Below are 21970 nucleotides of genomic sequence, written 5' to 3' on the forward strand. Positions count from 1 at the left end.
TGTCCTTTTCCTTTAAGGTCTTGGTTACCAAAATTCACTCATTCCTCTATATCCAGCTTTTGAATTCATGGAGAGCATAGCTCCATTGGTAGAGCAGAAGACTCTTCAGTCTCAGTGTCGTGGGTTTGAGTCCCACATTGGGCAAAAGATTACAATTCCATGACTCTCCCAACTTTCTGCTTCTCTTTATGAATATCTCGCACCCTTGAATCCCACATTGCTGTTAAATTGTGATTCTACTCTCACAATATTAATATATAGGAATTAAGATCTCACGCTTTGAGACCCCACAAAATGGTGACTTCCCAGGATCCCTTGCAAAAAGCTGTCTTTCGCTCCACTGAATCAAGGTTTCCTTCAAAGTATCGGCCATCTCTACCTATTAACTCAAAAGAGATTAGTTCGCCTCTCCCTTTATATTATTACTTGAGCGCATCTACATCACATATGTGGGTGGATCTATATTTGCTTTGGGATCCTCTCAGATCAGACCGTTAAACATAGATGCATGATGAAGAAAAGAAACATTCTAAGTCAGTCATCTTTATATACAGAGTTCTTAAAAGTTCTCATTTCCTGACCTCACATAACAACATCTTAAATGTCACAATAGCTATCCTAACTTTTAAATATATACTTTTAAGTTTTCCTTTGTCTCATTTCTCTTTGCCCCTCCCCCCACCTCTCCCTCAGAATCGCAAACTCATTTCCCAACTGCCACACTCATTCCAGTCACTCTGTTCACTCCCCTGTTGTCAATCATTTTCCCACTAACATTTCTGTCACAAAACTATCTTGCGGCTCAAAACCGATCAACTGCCCAACCCCTGGCAACTTTTGTGGCGGGCATACTGATACCTGAATGTCAAAAATGCTATAACGTGGCCCAGCTTTTGTAGAGATCTCCCTCAAATTGTGCTCGCCTCAGAATTGAACGCTCTGCTTTCCCCCCTCCATATCTTACCTACTGTAATTAGAGATAACGGTTTAGCTATGTATGCAGGTTGAACAGAGTAAAAGCCTCACGAGTGGAAACTAACATTTCACCCTGCTCACAGATTTTGACCAAAAAAATATATGTTTAAATCATTACAGGAGAAATGTATCCTTTCAGCAGCAGTGTCACGGCAGAACATACAACATGAGCATAAAGCTGAGGTAACATTTAACCCAAATGTGCTTAATGCAGTGGATCCACCGGAGATTCAGCAGACGCTTGTATTCTGTGATGCACAACAAGCTAATCCCTAATTTAGAAAGGAAATCAGATTTTGGGGGAATGCAGAGCTCAACAAGAAATTTCAGACGGTGTTTTGCAGGCCTGCTGCATGCAATATCAAGTTTTCCACGTTAGATCTTCCCTTAAAGTTAATCCACAGGGCTTATTGGACACCCACATGGTCTAAGCCTTGGGGATCCAAACAGATGATGAGAGCTGGTGGTGTGAAATCAGAGTGAAGTCATTTATTTTGTTTTCACGGCGCCCTGTTGTTGCCTCTTTTTGGAAAGAAGTTGAATGAATTTTAGTTTTGGATAGCACTTCAGAGATTACTGATAGTTGGCCTACATATCAGATAAATGGGGACCATGTGAGGGGGTGGTTTAGCAAAGCCATGCTGACAGCATAAAAGAATAATCTTGAGGCACTGGAAATCTAGGATGACACCAAAGATGGAAGGGTTGGATGTATGATCTGCTTCTGCTGGCTGCTCATGAAAAGGTTCTCTGAGAGATGGGGGCTTCAAACAGATTTGGGATGGATTCATAGAATTGTATGCAGCACCAAGGAGAGAGATGTCATACAAACCACTATTTCTGATATACAAATTGACTTCACTCCCAAAGGTGTACTTCTCTATTGTCTCCCAAGGCAGTTTAATGCCAACCAAAGATTAATAAGAATATTTTAAATTTTCCATTCTAATTTTTGTTTCTTTGGGGAAGTGGAGATGGGTTAAGTTTGGACCAGTGGGGAGACTTGGGTGGGTGTTGGAGGAGTAAATTTGAATGTATTGCATGCTATATGAAAAGTTATCAACAAACTGTTAATAAACACACAATCATGTTGTGGTTTCTCTCATGTCATATTGCTGTACACTTGCAGCAAAATTTGAAGTCTTATAAAAGCCATTCTTAGACTTTGGACTTTAAATACCCTGCACTTTTTAGAAATGGGCCTGCCACAACTTCTAACATATTGAAAGAAACCAGTCACATGTGGTGACTTGTAGAATAGTAGAGTTGGAAGGGGTCCCAAGGATCATCTTGTCCAACCCCTGCAATGCAGCTGTTCCATACAGGGATCAAACCGTGGTGCTAATAGTCAGAGACTAGTAACTGAGGAGTTAGCAAGTTTGGACTCTGGCTGGAAAGACTTATCATGAGCTTCACTGGGCCAGCCACTATCTGAGCCTAGACTACCTGATGGCACACTATAAAGGGAGGTGCTTTGCATTCATGTTTACCACCCTGAGCTCAGGTGCTGTACCTGCTGACATTTATTCTTCTTTGGAAAATGTTTCAGAGCTTCAGCCTGTGTTCCCACTCCATTACATCATTAAGAATGGACTATCCCTTAATGGACTATCCCTTTTCCCAGTAGTGACGTATGGAAGTGAGAGCTGGACCGTGAAGAAGGCTGATCGCCGAAGAATTGATGCTTTTGAATTCTGGTGTTGGAGGAGACTCTTGAGAGTCCCAGGGACTGCAAGAAGATCAAACTGATCCATTCTTATGGAAATCAGCCCTGAGTGCTCACTGGAAGGACAGATCCTGAAGCTGAGGTTCCAATACTTTGGCCACCTTATGAGAAGAGAAGACTCCCTGGAAAAGACCCTCATGTTGGGAAAGATGGAGGGCACAAGGAGAAGGAGACGACAGAGGACGAGATGGTTGGACAGTGTTCTCGAAGCTACCAGAATGAGTTTGACCAAACTGCGGGAGGCAGTGGAAGACAGGAGTGCCTGGTGTGCTCTGGTCCATAGGGTCACGAAGAGTCGGAAACGACTAAACAACAACAACATCCCTTAATTAATGGAACATGTTAGCCCCCATTGTGCCCAGAATACAGATTACACCAAATGTTCCATCCTACAGTTATACATTTGTGTCTCTGAGCACGTGCAAATTACCTTTCCCTCTTTACCACAGAGTACCAACAGACTGCCCCTACCCTGTTTGGATTGCACAGGAGAGGGTACGCCTAATAAACTGCAAATCTCACCTCTTAAGAACTACCATAGGATAGGTTGGAGAAGGGACCTCGTATTGTGCATTCAGTTTAGCAACATTTGATTTGTGCAATTAATTGAGAGACTGTCTTATCCCGTATGCAGTACACTCAGTGGATTGCTGTGGGAGAGTTTCTCCTGCAAGTTCCAAAGATCTCAGAAGCCTGCTCTGCAATAACTCAGAGCAGGGCTTTCAATGTGGCTGCCCCTGTTCTGTGAAACAACATTTCCTGGGAGATACAACAGGCCCCCACTTTCTGCATTTTCTGGAACCACCTGAATACATTTTTGTTCCAACCGACATTCCAAGCTGGATAAATGGGTCTTAACCACGAGTGTCTGATTTGCATCATTTTAATTTTAAATGTATTTGCTGTTTTTGTGTTGCTAACTGTTTTAAAATATTTTTTAGTATACATAGCCTTGTGGTTGCTTAGAAGGCAATTAATAAATTGATGATGATAATGATTTCAGGCCACTGCCGGACTTCCTGAACCTATTCAGGTGAACGTAGAATTCAATCAGAAGGTAGAAACTAAAGCCATTTAATTTGCCCCCTAATTCCATTCCCATGTTTCAAGACTGGATCTTCTGTCTGCCAACGCATATCTAATCAGCCCACCACCCTAACCGTGGCATATGACAAAGAGGTGCTGTTGAAAAGCTACCTGGCAGGGGACTTAGCTCTTCAAGCAGGTGAAGAGAGGTATATGCTTCAGGAGAACATATGCACACTAGGCTTGCTCACCAATTTTGCTTGGCCCTGCAGTATATAAGACCACACCTGATTTGACTGACCTGGCATCAGCTACCAAGCACTTCCCCATTTCTTCTAAATAGGTCATCCTTGCTCCTTAATCCCAGATACATTGAACGAAGGGGATGAATTGTGGTGAAAACTACAGGTTACCCAGTAATGATGGTAGGCACTCTGCATATACTCAGAGGCATACTTCCTTTCTTCCATGTTCCAGTGCTGAATGTCTCAAATCCACCCTGAGACCTGAATCAACCTGAGCTCCTGGCCTAATCTTCCTGAAAGAAGAAATAATTCCATGATTTTGGAGCATGTTTATTCCTCCTTGATTTCCACCAGAGTAAACGGGTCTGATTTGCCTGTGTGCATGTGCAGAGAAGGTTAGTGTGCGCACACCCTGCTTCCCCCACCCCCTGCTTTTTGCGGGTCCCTGCTGCCTGTCCATACAGAAAGAGAGTGGTTGGGGGGGAGCGACAAGAGACAGCTCTTCCATGCTAAAAAGGCAGGAGGGAGGGATCTTTGCAGCTCACGTGTCCTTTCTCTCCTTTGCCTCCCCCCTCCCCAACTCTCCCCATCTCTCTCCCTCACATCATGTTAGACTCTTGTATCCATCACTGCAGAGCCAGGATGGAGAGATTTCCGTATCCTTCCTGCCCGTTCCTGGCTCTTCACTGGTTTTGATTTTGCCTCTGCAAAACATTCTCGTCTCTCTTTCCTCTCCGCTCCTCTTCTGACCACCTTCCTCCCCTCAGCAACAATTCCGAGGAGAAAAAGAAGAAGGAAGGAAGAGAGGCAAGGACCAGGGAGCATCCCAGACTTTCAATGCAAAGCAAAAGAAAAAGAAGAAAGGGCACTGAGACCTGTCTTCCTCGCATGCTGTACCAATTGGTGCCAGCCCTGATTCCGATTATGAAGGCATTATGAGCTGCCCGCTACAGAACTGGGTGTTGTTGACAGCCTTCCTCTCTCTGCTGCTTTGTCATTCAGGTGAGGGGAGCCTCTCTTAGCTTTGACCCCCCCCCCGAACTTTCCCCAGTCCCTTCCTGAATTGCTTTGGGGCAGAGGGCATCATACGGGGCGGGGAACCCGGGTACCAGCTAACAAAGGAGTGGGAGTTACAATGCATGCATCTCTCTGAGCTAACTGGGAGCAGCACCATGTTGCACCACCGCTGCTCCCCTCTCCCGAATAATACAGGGTTGCTCCGCACCACCTTTTTGAATGGAGCACTTGGAGGGTGGGGGGCAGGTGGGTTGCAATTTGTTGCTTGTAAACATTCCCCAAGTTTGCTGGGCACCCCTTCCCCACAGTACCATTTCTACACCCACCTTGCCGGTGCTGTGACTGCAGTCTTTTCTGCTGCATAGACACATTTTTCTGCAGTTCCTTCCAGCCCTAAGGTGGAGATGGTTGAGCAACAGCTGGGGTGGACGGCGAAAATATCTTGTCGGTTCTGCCTGGGAATGGCAGGGATGGAAGAGAGAGTTGAGGGAAAGGGGGGGGGAACCTGATATACACAGCTTGGGCTCACATTTTAGAGAGGATGCGTGGGTTTGGATCAGACTCTGATCACGAATGTATTGCCAAGTGTTGTTGGCCAAAAAGGGTGGGACTCTGACCCCCAAACTGCTTGGGAACAAGCCCAGGCTCAGCCCTAGGTGTCTGTTTATGCCAGGGCTCCCTAAGCATGTGAAGAGTACATTTCCATCAGCACTGAACAACCAGATCCAGGATTTGGGGACAGGGCATGCCATTCAAGGCATGCGGATTCAAAAAATGCTTGAGCCCCAGCACCCTTTTATTTTAAGAAACTAATAAAACCACTGATCCAGGGATGCCCTTACAGGGAGTATACCCAGAACAATACTATGCCAGCCTATCCAAGGGCCTGGCAATGTAGATGAATGCTGAGATGGTTGGAGGAGCTCCATCTAAGCCCTTGTTCCTTTGGTATGTAGGCCTCTCTGCAACACGTTGAATTCATTTTGTATCTTCCATGGCTTGATCTGATGAGAATTTAGCCCCCCCAACCTGTCCTGGGACAAACCTGAAGTCTGGAAAAGAATGCATCTCCGCATGATTTAGAATAGCTTTCCTTCCCCACCAAGTGACCTCAACCAACCACCATTCCCCTCTGCTGCATCTCTGAGTTTATAAGTAAATGCTTTCAGATCAGAGAGGGTGGCCTGCAGGCTGGCTGCAGCCCCTCTGCCCGCCTTAGCTGCCCCTCTCCAAAATGAAGCCCCAGCTCATCAAGTCCTCCCTCCTGTCCTTGATCACACCATGATAACTGGTTCGCATTTCTTTCTTTTCCTTTCCTTGGAGTAGGTTTTGTAAAAGCGGATACGCAACCTGGCGATTTGCGGAGGCGGGTCCCGAATGCCGGCTGGCGCAAAAGATGGGGTGTTTCGGAAATCACCCACCCCACCAGGCTAGTGGGACAGAGTTCTGGGGGAGAGGTCCAAAACCATCAGCTGGACACCAGGGTCAGAAAAGAGCCTGGCAGCAGCGGAGGAGCAGGAGGTGGCGGAAAAGGAGAAAGCCCTGTAAGTGAACCCTCTCTCCCCATTTCTCTTTCTCTCTCTCTTTTTTTAAAGGAAGACATTGTCCTAAGGCTCTTCTTAACATTATAGCAGGTGTGGGTGTGGGTGGGGAGAGCAGGCTCCAAGCTGTTCTGTGAAGCTAGATGGTATGCAGACACAATGGTTGGGTGGCAAGGGCTGCTTCCAACTTTTTAATAAGATACGGTTATGCAGTGTCGGTGACAGAGCAGAGCCGCCTGGCCTCTTGGGCAGTTGGAGCATTTGTCCAGGAAGTTTGCGAGTAGCCACATGTGCTGTCTCGGTTGGCAGTCCGCATTGCCCTGAGAAACACTTGCCCATCTGGCTGTAAGGAAGGTGAGAATGGAGTGTGCTGCTCCTTTCCTAGAAACCAGAACATGCAACCAGGCAAACAACTGCAACATCCTTTCTGCCCTTGCCCCCACCTGCATAGAATACATATCTAATTCTTCTCAGCTGGCAGCAGCTCTCCAGGATTTCCAACTCTCTCATGCGATGTAGAGGGAGGTCAGGCTGCCCACCTGGTCTAGATGGAGGGGCAAAATTGGGGCAGATGGTTAGCAGCGCGTTAGCTACTGAGGGTCCCAAGGAAATGAGGGTTCACATATGTGGTGATCACATGGAAATGACAGAAGGGGTATTCAAGGAAGGCAATAAATATTGCAGCCCCAGCAGCCTCCCTCCTTTGAACAGGAAACACTAGCATTTAGGGCTGATCTTGATCTTTCCATCTGGTCCCTTGAATTTTGTTTTGGCTAGTTTTACTGTTGCCAAGGATTCCTAAAACAATATTTTTCGGCAATTGTTGGTAAGCTTTGGAAACCGAGTGCTACATCAAAGCAGAATGCTTCACAAGTTCTCAACTCCTCTACACAGGATAAATAGGAAAAAGCTGTGAAAGACTGAAATTGTTAGATAAAAGCAGAGCTTTGTGCTCTTTTTTGAACTATTGACTAATATTACATTGGCTAAATCTGACTTGCCAGATAGCTTGGTTCTAAGGTTGTGTGATAGCTGGGTTCTGAGGTTGTGCAAGTTCATTTTAAGAGCATAATCAAATAAAACTGCGATCAGAAATTGTAAACAGAGTAGAACAATATTCAGATATATCATTCAAGCCTTAAAACATGACAACATGAAATGCTGCAACTGTAAATGTCCTGACTTAGAGCAGAATTAGAAATCTCTGCCCTGGTTTCTATGTCACAGAAAAAACGGAAGGACGAGGAGTCAGAGAAAATTGATGGGGCTGGGGGGAACAAGTATGCAGTAGCCTTCAGGTCCCCCAAGCTCACATATCACTTTTAACTCTAACCTCCCAAATGGGGCCATGTTAGATTTTTCATGGCTTGTGTGTTACTTATTCCACTGTCTCACTGTCTAGATCTGCCTCTTCACACACATCAAAGGCAGATCTAGGGGAGCAGCATTGGTTTGGTACCACCAGCAACGACTTCCAAAGGAAGATCTTGGCATCACACAGGGCGCCACTGAAATTTGAGATGCCAAGGTCTGCCACTGTGCCCACACAAATACACACACCTTCCCTGTTGGCCTTATAACTTTCTGTGCACATCTTTTCTTTTTCCTCTCTTGCTGGAAGATGCTTGTGGCCCTGCTGGTTTTGGATGTGTGTGGAGTTTAGGCAAAATCGTGACCTATGTGTTGGTTGCAGTCCCCCAGTTGGAGATCAAGGATGCAGAGGGGTTGGGGTTGGGGAGGCCCAAGGAAAGGCCAGAGTCAATTCTCAGCGTAGCACTGCTGCTCCTCAATAACAGGAAACCTGATTTGGTATGGATCCCATTGTACGCCATTGGAAAGTTTAAATGTATTAGATATGGTGTGGTGAACCCGTGGCTCTCCAGATAGGACCACAACTCCTATTGTTCCTTCCTACTGGCGTTGCTAGCTGAGGCTGATGGGAGTTGAAGTCCAACAACATCTGCAGTGCCAGAGGTTCCCTGCCCTTCGCCTAGATAACCTTCCCATGTACTCTAGCCTAACAACTCCATATTTCAGTGCTAATTTCATTGTCCCCTGGATATGAAGCTCTTCACTGTTTGCTTTCCTTCTAGCACTCATGATCTTTTTTGTGTGTCTGCTGCTCTTTCTTTCTTTCCTAACTTTTGCATGGAGGACTGGGTAGCAGCTGCGACAGCAAATATAACCTTGCAAACCTTCTTGCAAATCACTTTGAAATTACTGGTGGAAGGTGATGGAAGAAGTTTGCAAATAAATAAAGCTGTAATCTTAACCCCTCTTACCTGGAAGGAAGCCCGATTGAATTCAGCAGGAGTTTTTAGAGTAGACATGGTTAGGATTGCAATGTACGTCTCCAAGTTCAGGAGTTCCAAGTTCTTAATGCTGTTTGCAGGCAGGCAAACAGCAGAGGAAAGTTGCTGCCTCCATGCCCTGCTTATGAGGTTTCCTTGTTGCATCTAGTTGTCCACCACTGGAAAATGATGGCTGGATCTGATCTAACATGTTGCTATAATCCTGAACTACACACAATACAGAATTCACTGCCACAAGACCTATTGATGACAACTAATTTAGGCTGCTTCCAGATGACCTATTTATTGAACATTCATCCTGATTTGTTTGCAGGGAGATTAGGTGATGTTGGCCATTGAATGAGCATTCTTTCTTGTTTTCTTTGTGGGGAGGTTAGAAGACATTGTGCCAAAGCAAAGCAAAAACTTCTATATTCAGAAGCTAGCTAGTTAGCTAGCTAGCTGGGGGGGCATGCTGGGGGGGGCAGCATGCTGGGGATTGGCATCATTCCCTACTGAGAGCTTCATCACTGAAATCTTACTGACACCACTTGATTTATCAAAGCAATTCTTGCAGTCTTAAGGAAGGAAGGAACTGTTGGTTTGAAACCACAGGACTTGGCGCACACACACTCCACCATGGTTTTTAGGGGAGCTGTTATGCAAGCAGTACTTTGCTTTGCACCAAATCCTCCTACGAAACACACTTGAGAAATAGCTTGTCTTTCTTGCAAAGAATAGAGACATGTTAATGGGTTTATTTTTAGTATAGGTTGTTAGATATATCAATATTCCAACTAGAACCTAAAGGGGGGGGATAGTACATGTAGCTGTTCTGTGTCTCAAAAGCCACATTTCTCATACTGGTTATCCTCCGGCCCTGCCCCACTTAAAAACATTTGCAAACCATTCTTTCCCTTCTACGTTTGGGTCTCCTGATCTTTTTTTCACATCTCTTTCACTGGAAACAGTTAAAAAAAAATCTCTTTTTCTCTCAACATATGGAGTTGCCAAGCCACTCGACTACAGAATGAATCCTGGAGTTTGTTTGGGTTTCTTTCTCTTTCTGAAATGTGTTTGGCTCAGCCTTCCGCGAACAGTGCAAAGATGCAAGGGAATTAAGAGGCGAGAGCAGTGGAGACTTAGAGACAGCCAAAGAGAACTGAACGGCTCCTGGCTCCTTTGAACAAGAGGGATTCCCCCCACCGCACCAGTAGCTCTGCTAGGAAATGACAGCTGGCAGCCTTGGATCTCAACAACCCCCTCCCCCAATGGGGCAGAGGCTGGAGATTCAGAGGGCAGAACATCTGTGGAACTTTCTGGCAGGATTCGGAGCCTTGGCTCCCTTCCCTGTGCAAAGTGGCCTTTTTGCAAAATCTAGCTGTTGTCCAGAGATCTAGGCTTTTGGTAGGAGAGTCATTTCCTCCTACGCCAACAAATGCAAGTTAGCCCCTTGATTTCCATGCCTCTGATAGCTGAGGTCGATTTTTGGAAATTAAAATTGGAATTACCCTTTACTCTTTCAATCCGAAAGGTCAAGCACTATGCAAAAGGCATAGCCCTTAGAGGATTCCCAACGTCTTTGTTACTTTGCGCGTCACTGTTCTGGGGATGCTACCTGATTGAAAAGAGGCAAACTCAGATCAGTGACCCATACAGAGACCCAACAGGCAGCATCCTTCAAAGGCAGGTGATTTTTCCATATCTCTGCATCAGATCAAAATTATCAGGTCGTTCAATTCCTCTGGATCCTGAAGAGTTATGGCAGAATCACCCAACCCAAAGCAGGCTAATTGAAGAAGGCTAGGCCTGGTCAAGGGACACGGGTGGCGCTGTGGGTTAAACCACAGAGCCTAGGACTTGCTGATCAGAAGGTCAGCGGTTCGAATCCCTGCGACGGGGTGAGCTCCCGTTGCTTGGTCCCAGCTCCTGCCAACCTAGCAGTTCGAAAGTACGTCAAAGTGCAAGTAGATAAATAGGTACCGCTCCAGCGGGAAGGTAAACAACGTTTCCGTGCGCTGCTCTGGTTCGCCAAAAGCGGCTTAGTCATGCTGGCCACATGACCTGGAAGCTGTATGCCGGCTCCCTTGGCCAATAAAGCGAGATGAGCGCCGCAACCCCAGAGTCAGTCACGACTGGACCTAATGGTCAGGGGTCCCTTTACCTTTTTAGGCCTGGTCAATAAATGAGACAGAAATGCAGAACTCTGTAAGTAGGTGTTTGGGAGTCACACAGACATTTTATTAATATCTCATTGGGAGTTACATTTCTTCATGGCACACAGTTTATGGTTTAAAGCCAAACTAGATCGAGATGTGAAAGACCCAGGATCTCCCAACATTTCTACCTCCGTTTTTCCTGAAAAGAAGTTTAAACTTCAGGGGCCCTGAAGCAGAGTATGGGGATCTTCCTAAAGAAGGGGCAATATCTGTCCCAGCCTGGGCATTGTTCAAAAAGAGTGATATTAATACAGAAATTTTAAAAAATGGCATCTAATGCCATCTAGTTGGTATCTTGGGGTACAAAACTTGATGGTCTACATCCCTGCCATATATTTGAAGCACGCGGCTTTACTCAAATAATCCTGGGAACTGCAGTTTGTTAAGAGTGCTGGGAAGTGAAATGTGTGTTAAACTACAATTCCCAGGGTTCTGTGGGGAAATCCATGTGCCTTAAATGTGTATGGTGTGAATGTGATCTTGGGAATCCAGGTGCAAGAGACTGCCTCTGCCTATGAGGAAACCTTAGCAAGGCACTATTGAGAATGGGGGTATTGTTAGTATAGGCACTGTAAAAGACTTGAGTGAGGCACAGGCCCGTGGTACAGATGTGGATGAAATTTGCATATATGTCTCCTTCCCTGCTCCATCCAATTACAGAGTGTGCCTCTGGGCAAATTAAGATGGTGGATAAGTCTTATGTTAAAACAACGGCTTCTTAAAAAGATCAAGTTTAAAGAAAGGGGAAGATGCAAGAAATCTGGGGTCTGCCGCAAAAGATTTAGGGTTCTACCCTCCTCTCCTGCCCAACAACGCCCTTGATTGTGAAGATTCTCACCCTAAAACAGACCCTCCAAGTGTCTCTCTTTTCCAGGGACAGCCCTGGATTTACAAAAGCCATCCTTGTTTCTGATTTGATCCCGGAATGTGCCACTTTTCCTTAGGACATCCTTAATTTCATTAGAGAAATGTTGGAGGGTATGGCGTTATGAGCCAAGGAGATAAGTAACTTTACAGTAACTATACAACCCTTAGAAGACATCTGAAGCAGTGGCGTAGCGTGGGTTGTCAGCACCCGGGGCAAGGCAAGTAATTTGTGACCCCTAACCCGTGGATTTGCGCCCCCTAACCCGTGGATTTGCGCCCCCTAACCCTAACCCCCAGATGTTGCGCCCGGTGCGGCCGGCCCCCCCCTGCACCCCCCACGCTACGCCACTGATCTGAAGGCTTCCCTGTATACGGAAGTTATTCAATGTTGAATGTTTTATTATGTCTTTATATATGTTGGAAGCTGCCCAGAGTGGCTGGGGCAACCCATTCAGATGGACGGAGAATAATAATAATAATAATAATAATAATAATAATAATAATAATAATAGGACATCCCTGTTTTCATTGGAGTAATGTTGGGAGGTATGCTAATGTCTCCCACACGCTTTCCACTCAGAAAGTTTCACCTGTAAATGTTTCCAATCTACTCTTCTCCCACCCCCACCTTCAACCCTCTTTAACAGATTCCATTAAACTCTCTGCTGCAGGTGTATGCAAGTGTTAAACTAGATTAAATGGGAGGCATGTAGAAGATCTCATCCATAATGAATAAGATAATCACTCAGTCACGATGGAAGCAAAGGTAGAATTGCTTCTGGTGGTGGATTGCTGGCTGGGGTAGGGTGGGTGGGGGAAGCCCAAGGTGCTGAGCAAGTGTGATGCACAGCTGACTGCAGCAGGTGGGCGGTTAAAACCGCAGGTTGTCCTTTGTGATTTTCAGTCCCTCCCTACCCGCCTCCAGGTGGTAGCTAACTCCCGAACAAATTTTTTTTTGCACTGCCTAGATAGGCGAGTGGGAAGATTGATCAGGCTGGGCATGGCAGGATTCTGTTAAGATTCTTCTCTGTGCATGGTACCATTTTTGTGTCCCAAACACTTTGACAAGCCTTTTCCTTGTGACAGCTGCCCTATGGAGATTTTTTTGGAGGGGTGTGGGGGCTGCACAGGCCTCCATCCCACAGAATGTGAAATTGTTAAGTTGTGGGTGAACATATCGGACGACACAGCGATTCGTCAAACAGCTCTTGTTTATTCACAGGCCAGAACAGAACTGAACTGAAGGGTTCAGTCAGCCTGCTTATATAGAGCTCCACTAGAACGCAACAGTAACCACTTTCTGTAACTATCCAATCACTGAACGTCACTTTCAGTCCCTTATTTGCATATGTGGACCTGAGTGAAAACTATCTACAGTATCCCCTGCTGGCCCAGGGTGAGAACTTCAGTACATAACAGAAATGATAATGAAGTTGAAATGCTTCTGGGCATGTACTGAGATTGCTTCCATACTAGCTAATTAGTCTGGAATTACCATGCTTTATTCACTCACTGTTTACAAATAATGCATTTGATGTTGTTGCAAAACAACTGCATCCCAATGTTCATAGGAGCCAACTCCTAGGAGCTGTGGTCCCTTCCCCCCCAATAAAATATTTGAGGCGGCTGAGCTTCCCAAAAGTTGATGGGCATTGTCATTCAAATGGTTGTGCGAGGCAAGGGTTACCTGCCCCCAACGTATTTTATTCAAGTTAGCACCCCTGCCAATGTTGCTTCTCATCTTTTTCACATCTGATTTTTGTTGAAGTTGTTTGCAGTGAACCAGCAGCCTGTTCAGGAGTGAGAAAGCACTACTGTGGTTTTTCAAGAGACATTGTGTCTTTAATTAAAAGCTTCTGCCTCATATATTCCTGTTCAGCATGGCCGGGGAAGTTAGTGATGAACTGTGACTTCATTCGTCAGCTTCTGTTCCCTGTTTTGTGTGTGGGGGATAATTACTGGTTTCTTTTCATTTTTGCTATGAGAGAAATGAACAGGAGACCAGTAATTAAAGACCCTCTCCTGTGAAAACAGAAGTGGTAATTAATCAAACAGGAAGGTAGAAAACAGACTGAATTTGCAAAAAGGAAACCACTAATTAATGTTGCAGGGGACCTTTGCTGAGCAGGAAAGGGATTCTGGCTATGGGGAAAATACATTGCTGGGCAATATAGTGCTATATCAGGCACTTTGTGGAATCTACATTTTAATTATGTTCTGTTGATTCTTTCTGTTGATTGAGGAAAAGCCTCAGCTTTGCTAAAGGGCTGTAATGTGGAAGAACTTAAGTGTCTAGAAACCAGCAGCTATGCAACTGAAATTATTTAGCAAGGCTTCTAAATCAATTTAAGTCTGCAATGTCCATCTGAATTCTGATCAGGCAGTATTTTTAATTCCCGTCATGTACAATTACTTTTCACGATTTACTTGGTAGTCAAATGCTTTTTTAAAAAAGTCAGTTTACCAATTAATTGCATTTAATTAATTTGTTATAGTTTATTGTTTTGTGCAGGCTTTTTAACGTTGTTGGTGATGCTTTCGCTTTGTGAGCTACCCAGCAAACTCTTGTTATAGGGTGGCTATATAAATGTCATAAATAAGTATCCCCAAGGGCCAAACTAACAGTTAACAGGGCAGCCAGTTTTTTACTTGGGGAAGAGAGCTTTATAAGAGGTGTACACAATAAAAGCATTGATTGATAGGACATAAAATCCAGCAAACTATTAAAAATGAATAAAACACAGATGGAATCTGTAAAACAGAAAGCAGAATAATGAATGTCTAATTGCATGTGGTATTTATGTGTCTGCCATATACATGTAGAAAATGTATGCGGGGAAACTAATGTTTTACCCCAAAAGAGACTCACAGGTGAAGGGAGCTCTGCTCTCTCCCTTCTCTTCCCCTGCCTGCTTTTGCTGCTCTCTGTCAATTTGGGCACCTTTCGCTCAGCGCCTGTGCCAAAACTGGATTTGGCCGAGGATAATACTTCCTGAACTGACAGCAGGCAGCAAGGTCAGGGCAGGAAGCGTTCAGCTCATGGCTCATTTGAAGCAATAGTTAGACCCCACTTTTTTTTTTTTTAAGTGAATATACTAGACATGGAACACTTCCAGACTGTCACTATTTTCAGGTGGGATTTGATCACATACTGTGATCCATGTGATATGACAGACACATATCAGTGTCTGTCTGATATGTAACTGGAGGAAGTTACAAAAAGTCAGTGGCGCCATACTGAGGACTCATTTCTGCCATTGTGTAGAATGGACCTCCGGATCCCTTCTGTGCATTGAAAGTATACATGACTAATGTCTCCAGGCTGGTGTATATACTTTGAATGCATATAGGGACTGTGCAGTCTAGTGAAAATACCTAAGTCACAGGTGGACCTGCCATAACAATCTTGCTTCAGTTTCTTTCTTTCTTTATTTCACAACACTTATATGCTTCTTGATTGTAATAATAAAAAAACCCAAGGCAGTTTCCTTTATGAACAAAGTCCTGGCACAAGTGATCCCCAATCGCTTACGTCTGTCCCATTGTCTATTTATTCTTACTCACTGCTTGCTTTCTTTTTTTTAACCAGTTTGCCATTCCGTATGCAGAGTTTCCCTCTTATTCCATGTCTGCTTAATTTACGCAGGGAAAGCATTGCACTTGGGGGAAAGCCTTTTGAAAGCCCAAGTATGCGAGAGGATACCTGCTTAAAGATATTTGCATTCAGGGTTGTTATCCTAAATGACAACAGCTGCTGGCTGACAAGGGATTCCATGGCATTTCAATCAGATAGCCCAATTCTTACTGCTTTTTCTTGGCCGGTCCACTAGCCACTGCTTGCTTGTAGGGAACTCTGTATGCTGCCTTACTCAGCACACCAGATATACAAGTCCTTCTGGGTTGCCATATGTCATCTTTCCCCAGGACATGTCCTCTTCATGGTATGTAAAATGAGTGTCGTAGCAATCCATAGTTAGATGCAGAAGTCGGCAAATGTGTCCTCTTTTTTGCTCTTCAAAATATGGCAATCCTGTTTGCTTGCACACAGCTGATTATCCTGGCATGGGGTAAAGATGAGTCGAAACTATTTGGCCCTGCTAGGATTCCTTCACCTCTCTTCTACCCCATTTTAGCCCCCCCCCCCGAATCTATATAGAAATAAGGTTTGAGGTTTGATGCACATTTATTACAAGATGCTAAACTGGATGCACAAGTCACTCCACAGCAAGAGTTAAAACACATTCCTTCTATTGGAGTGTTCAGTGAAAGTGTCATACCCTTCAGTCATCTTTTTGATTGCAGCTAAATATGTTGATCCCTTGATGTCTCTCCCTGGAAATCTTATTTTTCAGTCCTTGAAATGCTCTTGTAATTTCACCCTGCGTTTTCCTTCCTTTTCTCTCCCCCCCCCCCTCCTCCCACCTTAAAGAAAGGAGAGAGCGCACAACAGAGAAACCAGAACTGGCCCTAATGTTTGAGTCACCTTCACATCCAACCTTAGTCACTCCCTCCTCCTCCTCCTCCTCCTCCCTCTCCCTTCCTTTCCTCCATCGCACAGCCAAAAATTGCATTATCCCAATTTGCTGCAGCAGCATTTGAGCAGGGGTTCCTTTGAGCCTGGGCTCAACCCCAGAAGCTTTTAACCTGCTACATCCAGTCCTTCTGAGAACTTTTTTTTGACTCAACTGTTCAGTACTCACCCTTTCTCCCAACAGCACATAGCTCTGCCCTGTATATGAAGTTATTTTCCCATCTCAATGGATCTTACAAGTCCATCACTTTTTTCACTTGATGCGATTTGGTCCAGGAAAACATGCAGTAAATTCTGTTGGCAGTACATTCTGGACTGAGGGAAAGGAGGACTTTGCAAAATACAGCATTGACTGACGGAATTCAGTGCCACAAGATGTGATGAGAACTACCCACTTAGAAAGCTTTAAGAGAGATCAGACAAATTTATAGAGGACAGGTCTGCCAGCAGTTTATTATCCGTAATAGACAAATGGAACCTGCATGTTCAAAGGTGATATATTTCTGAATACCAGATACTTGGGCAGATGGACTTTTGGTTTGATAAGTGGGAGTTTTTCCAGATAGCCATCTAGAATAGGAAAACCGCTATGTGCATAGTTAATTTCCTTTGAGAGAGAGAGAGAGAAAGAGAACATTACAGCAGCTTAAGCCAAGCCAATATAGAAATCCATTATCAGAGATATATGAAGGGAATATGCTTAATCAAAAGATGAGGGAATTGCACTTTGCACATGCCTAGGGGTGTGCATTCATAGAATCATGAAGTTGAAAGGGACCATAAGGATCATCTGGTCCAGTGTTTCCTAAACTTTGATCTCCAGCTTTTTATGGAGTACAGTTCCCATCATCCCTGACCACTGGTCTTGCTAGCTAGGGGTGGTGGGAATTATATTCCAAAAATATCTGGAAACCCAAGTTTGGGAAACACCGATCTAGTCCAACCCCCTGCAATGCAGGAATATGCACCTGTCCCATATGGGGATCAAACCTGCGGCCTGGTGTTATCAATACGACATTCCAACCAATTGAGCTATTCAGGCCATTGTATTATTATTATTTCATTGGAACATAAGAAACTGCCTTCTACTGAGTCAGCCCACTGGTCCATTTAGCTCAGCATCACCATCGTTAACTGGCAGTAGGTTTTAGGCAGGAGCCTTAGCCCTATCTGGAGAAATTGGGTTCAGGGTGGGACATGACTAAAAGCTGTAGCCTTAGAGAAGACATGGAGAAAGGATATGGAAAAAATATATTGAGTGACCAAAACTGGGGTCTTAAGAGACATGCTAAGACATAAAAAGGGAGAAGTTGACTAGTTTTGGACCCTCAGCAAGACTTCAGGGGTATGAACCTGGGACCTTTTGCATGGAAAGCATGTGTTCTACCACTGAGCTACAACTCTTCCCCCATAAATGCCAAGTCCAAATCCAGGTGAAAACAGTTTTTGAAGCCCAAACCTGTCTTGTAAAGATGTTCAGTACAGTGTATTAGGTAACTTGGAAATACTGTATGCCTACTTTCTGCTTGTCTTGAAAATGCCCCCAGCATCCCATCCTCAGCTGTTGGCTGAGTTGCTCTGATGCCATGGAATGATCCCGAGCATGTTAATTTTCTTGGAGGAAAGTGTAATAATGGAATATTAGAAGTGCACTGAAGTGGGCCCAGAATTCCAGCATTGGCTATAGGTGCCCATTACTTTAAGGTGAGGGGTTTTACAAAGGAGGGGAGGGTGAATTATCTCATCCTAAGCCCTGCTGGTCTCTTCCTGGGACTGAGGCCGGAAGAATACTGTGCATTTCTCAGTTGTTTCTGAACTGAGGTTTTTTTGTTTGTTTTAATCACTTCTTCTACTATTGGAAGTGGGAAAGGGCAGGTTTAGATATACTCAAAAGCATGCCTAAATTTTCTTCCAGTTTGGGTGTGGAACAAGGAAGAAATGAATGTGATCAAGCGTAGTTACATATATTTGGTTTTGAAGGAATATTGCAGAACAACCCCTGTCAGTACTGGTTAGCCCAGCCTTTTGCCCTCTGGATGTTGCTGGACTCTAACTCCCATCAGCTCCAGCCCGCATAGCCAGTGGTTGAGGATGATGGGAGCTGTAGTCCAGCAGCTTCTGGAGGACAGCTGCTTGGGAAAGGCTGGTGTAACTGATACACTTAAAATAAATGCCAGGGAAGAACCTGAGAATGTGACCTCACATGGTCTCTCTTTGTTTCCATCAGGTTATACACCTGGCCCAGGTGAGTTTCCTTGTCCATGCCTTTGGCTCAGCCTTCACCTTGGACCTTGAGTTGAACCAGTAAGTATTCTCTGCATCTTTCCTTCAGATTCAGATGTGGGTGTTCCCTTGTATGTATGGGGGGGGGTGTGGCGGGTGACTGGTCCTGAGAGACCTGCATTGGCTCCCAGTATGTTTCTGAGCACAATTCAAAGTGTTGGTGCTGACCTTTAAAGCCCTAAATGGCTTTGGCCCTGTAAACCTGAAGGAGCGTCTCTACCCCGTTGGTCAGCCCAGACACTGAGGTCCAGCTCCGAGGGCCTTCTAGCGGTTCCCTCATTGCAAGAAAGTGAGGTGACAGGGAATCAGGCAGAGGGGCCTTCTCGGTTGTGGCTCTCACTCTGTGGAACACCCTTCCATCAGATGTCAAGGAAATAAGTAACTATACAACTTTTAGAAGACATCTGAACGCAGCCCTGTATAGTGAAGTTTAATGTACTGTTTTATTATGTTTTTGTATATGCTGGAAGCCACCCAGAGTGGCTGGGGCAAATACAGTCAGATGGGTGTGAAATAATAATAATAATAATAATAATAATAATAATAATAATAATGGCTAGTCAGTTCTGTGGCCATGAATATATTTGTTCCAGGCAGATGGTGAGAGGGCTTAAAACCAGTCAATTGCTGGAATGTACAGCTTCAGAATAAGGTAAGGGAGAGGGAAAGGTCTTCTACAGGTTTCTTTAAAAGCCCTGATCAAAACAGCTTTTTCATTTTAAAAAAATGAAGTTCAGGACTCTACAGATATAATTAACTGTTCTGCATCCTTGCCACACGCCACACTTGTGATCTGTGGACTAGATTTTGAGAACCCATGAAGAATTCACTGCTAGAAGATACTTATTTTATTCATGTAACAAAATGATGTACCACTTGATGGCAATAAAACCTCTGACCTCTTAAGATATGGTGGCCTTTAGATCAGAGATGGCTTTTTAAAAGGATCAGATTCACAATGGACAAGTCCATCAATTAGCCACACAGCAAAATTGTACTGTGCTTCCATGTCCACAGATGGTCTAGCAGCAGATGCAAGGGCAGTCTGCAGAAACATTAGTTCTGTTCACCATGCCCTGCTTTGTGCGCTTCCAGAGGTGTCCACCACCATATGTGAAAACAGAATGCTGGATTAAGTTGACTTAGATCTGAGCATGCAAAGTAATTCTTGGACTATGGTGGTATCTGAGGCTTTGGACATGTGTCTCTCAGCATGTGAAAAATGCCTGCTTCTCCCCACTGTGTAACTACAGCTGAACCCCATGCACCTGAGAGTCACTTTACACCTCTGCTTAGAAATTAATCCTTTTACATATCAGTCGAACTTAGAGAGTGGAAGCTACAGAAGTGCAGTAGTTGCATCTGAACTTATTGTGGGAATAGACCTAAGACTTTAATTGATTCCTGTGGATGACGTTTCTTTTCTTTCTTTCTTTTACATATAATTTTTATTAAATTTTCTATTTTACAATTTAAAATACTCATTTTACATCCTTAAGATATCAGTGATTTCCCTTCTTCTCTTTCCATGGTTCATTTTACATATCATAAATCCCTGCATATTTGACAAAAACTATACTATTCAGTTTCTATTATTGCAGCCATCAAAACTAGTTTACACTGTTGAATTTATCTTAATGCTGCCAGCATTTTCAGCTGTGCATAATTATTTCCCATATATTCAATAAACGTTTTCCAATCTTCCAGATGACTTGGAACAGAGGATGTGATTTCTGTCTATCAGGACATCTCGTTTTATGGTCTTATGGCCCCTTAAAGACTAACAAATCTCTTTGGGCATAAAATGACCTGACCCACTTCATCGGATGTATGAAACAGCTGACATGTATATGGATGGATGGGGACAAGACTAGGGTTTCCCAAACTTTAGTCTCCGGCTGTTTTTGGACTACAACTCCCATCATTCCTAGCTAGCAAGACCAGCAGTCAGGGATTATGGCAATTGTAGTACAAAAACAACAGGAGACCCAAGTTTGGGAAACCCTGGACTAGAGAAAAAAAGTTAATAGTGGAGTCAAATAGCTATGAAATGCAAGAGGAGCTGTGTGTGACAGAAAGCTTCAATGTATACAAGATAAGTGTATACATTGCCTCTTCTCAACAACAGTAATTGGTGGCAGCGCAACCATCCAAGCTTTGCTATGTTAATGAACACCTGTAGTGGGACAGAAAACCATTGTCTCAATTCAAGCTCTTAGGTTTTTTTTAAACTGGGCCTGGGATAAACAATGTACCAGCTCTGATTGTACAGAATGCCAAGCTTGTCTTTGCACTGGAAGTCTCAGGAGCAGGGCTGCCACTTGTCGACGTGTGAGGTGGTGTGCAAGGCCGTAAGGGAACGCTTGTGCATGCGCTTGTGTTCTTAGCGCATGACTGCCGCCGAGTGTGACAGGATAGGAGCCGCTGTGAAAGTGTATCTGTGTGCTGATTGTGTATTCCTCACGACGTGCCAAGGTATGTGTGGCAAGATGTGTGTGTGGGTGCAGTCTTCCTACTGCTTGTGTATGCATGAGGGAGTTTGTAATGAGAGGCTTGCTGCATGAGAGGGAAAGCCACCACCCATTTACACCAGCACTATCCCATTCCTTTTTGGGGGGCTGTTTTGGAGTAAACTGGGTGTGGGTTGCATCCCTCGGCTGGTTATGCCATGGAGAAAATGGAAATGGAGAGACAGAACTGTTCTGTGCAACTCTCTTTCCATGTTGGAGAATCCTGATGGTAGCTGAAGCACAAAGAAGGTATTGTTACAGGCCACCCCAGTCTCTGCCGAGTGATAGCAAGAAATCCCTGGGACCTTGGCACTTAACCAGGGTTTGTGTTCCTTTGGAAAGAGATGCAGCGGAGACTAGTATCTTTAAGAAATATGGTTTATTTTACACACATTTACACCTGAAGGCTTCCATGGAGTGGGTGCAGAACCAGTGTGGTGTAGTGGTTAAGAGCAGTAGTCTTGTAATCTGGTGAACCAGGTTCGTGTCTCTGCTCCTCCACATGCAGCTGCTGGGTGACCTTGGGCCAGTCACACTTCTTTGAAGTCTCTCAGCCCCACTCACCTCACAGAGTGATTGTAGTGGGGGAGGAAGGGAAAGGAGAATGTTAGCCGCTTGGAGACTCCTGAAGGGGAGTGATAAAGCGGGATATGAAATCCAAACACCAAGAGTGTTCCTCATTGCTCCTCTCCCTTTGCCCCTCTGTCTGGCAGAAAACCAAGCTCTGATTAAAGCCCAG

At 44.6% G+C, this 21970-nt stretch overlaps 1 protein-coding gene across 5 annotated transcripts in view; it reads left to right on the forward strand.

Moving 5' to 3' along the window:
- Positions 1-724: 724 nt before the first annotated feature.
- The window catches only part of ADAM11 (ADAM metallopeptidase domain 11), a gene marked incomplete at its 3' end in the record, with an annotated part of 80109 nt that continues 58863 nt past the window's right edge, over positions 725-21970 (forward strand). For 2 of the 5 annotated variants that reach the window (XM_081883968.1, XM_081883970.1), the window contains exons 1-3: positions 4523-4974; positions 6316-6533; positions 18666-18742. In XM_081883968.1, coding sequence (XP_081740094.1) covers positions 4908-4974; positions 6316-6533; positions 18666-18742 — 362 coding nt within the window. In that variant the 5' untranslated portion in view covers positions 4523-4907. Of the gene's footprint in view, positions 1159-4204; positions 4368-4520; positions 4975-6315; positions 6534-18665; positions 18743-21970 lie in introns of those variants that run through there. The other 3 variants (XM_081883967.1, XR_014162169.1, XM_081883969.1) reach the window with 3 other exon arrangements.

The sequence above is a fragment of the Podarcis melisellensis genome (assembly GCF_964234715.1).
Source record: "Podarcis melisellensis genome assembly, chromosome: 13".
Classification (NCBI taxonomy): Eukaryota; Metazoa; Chordata; class Lepidosauria; order Squamata; family Lacertidae; genus Podarcis; species Podarcis melisellensis.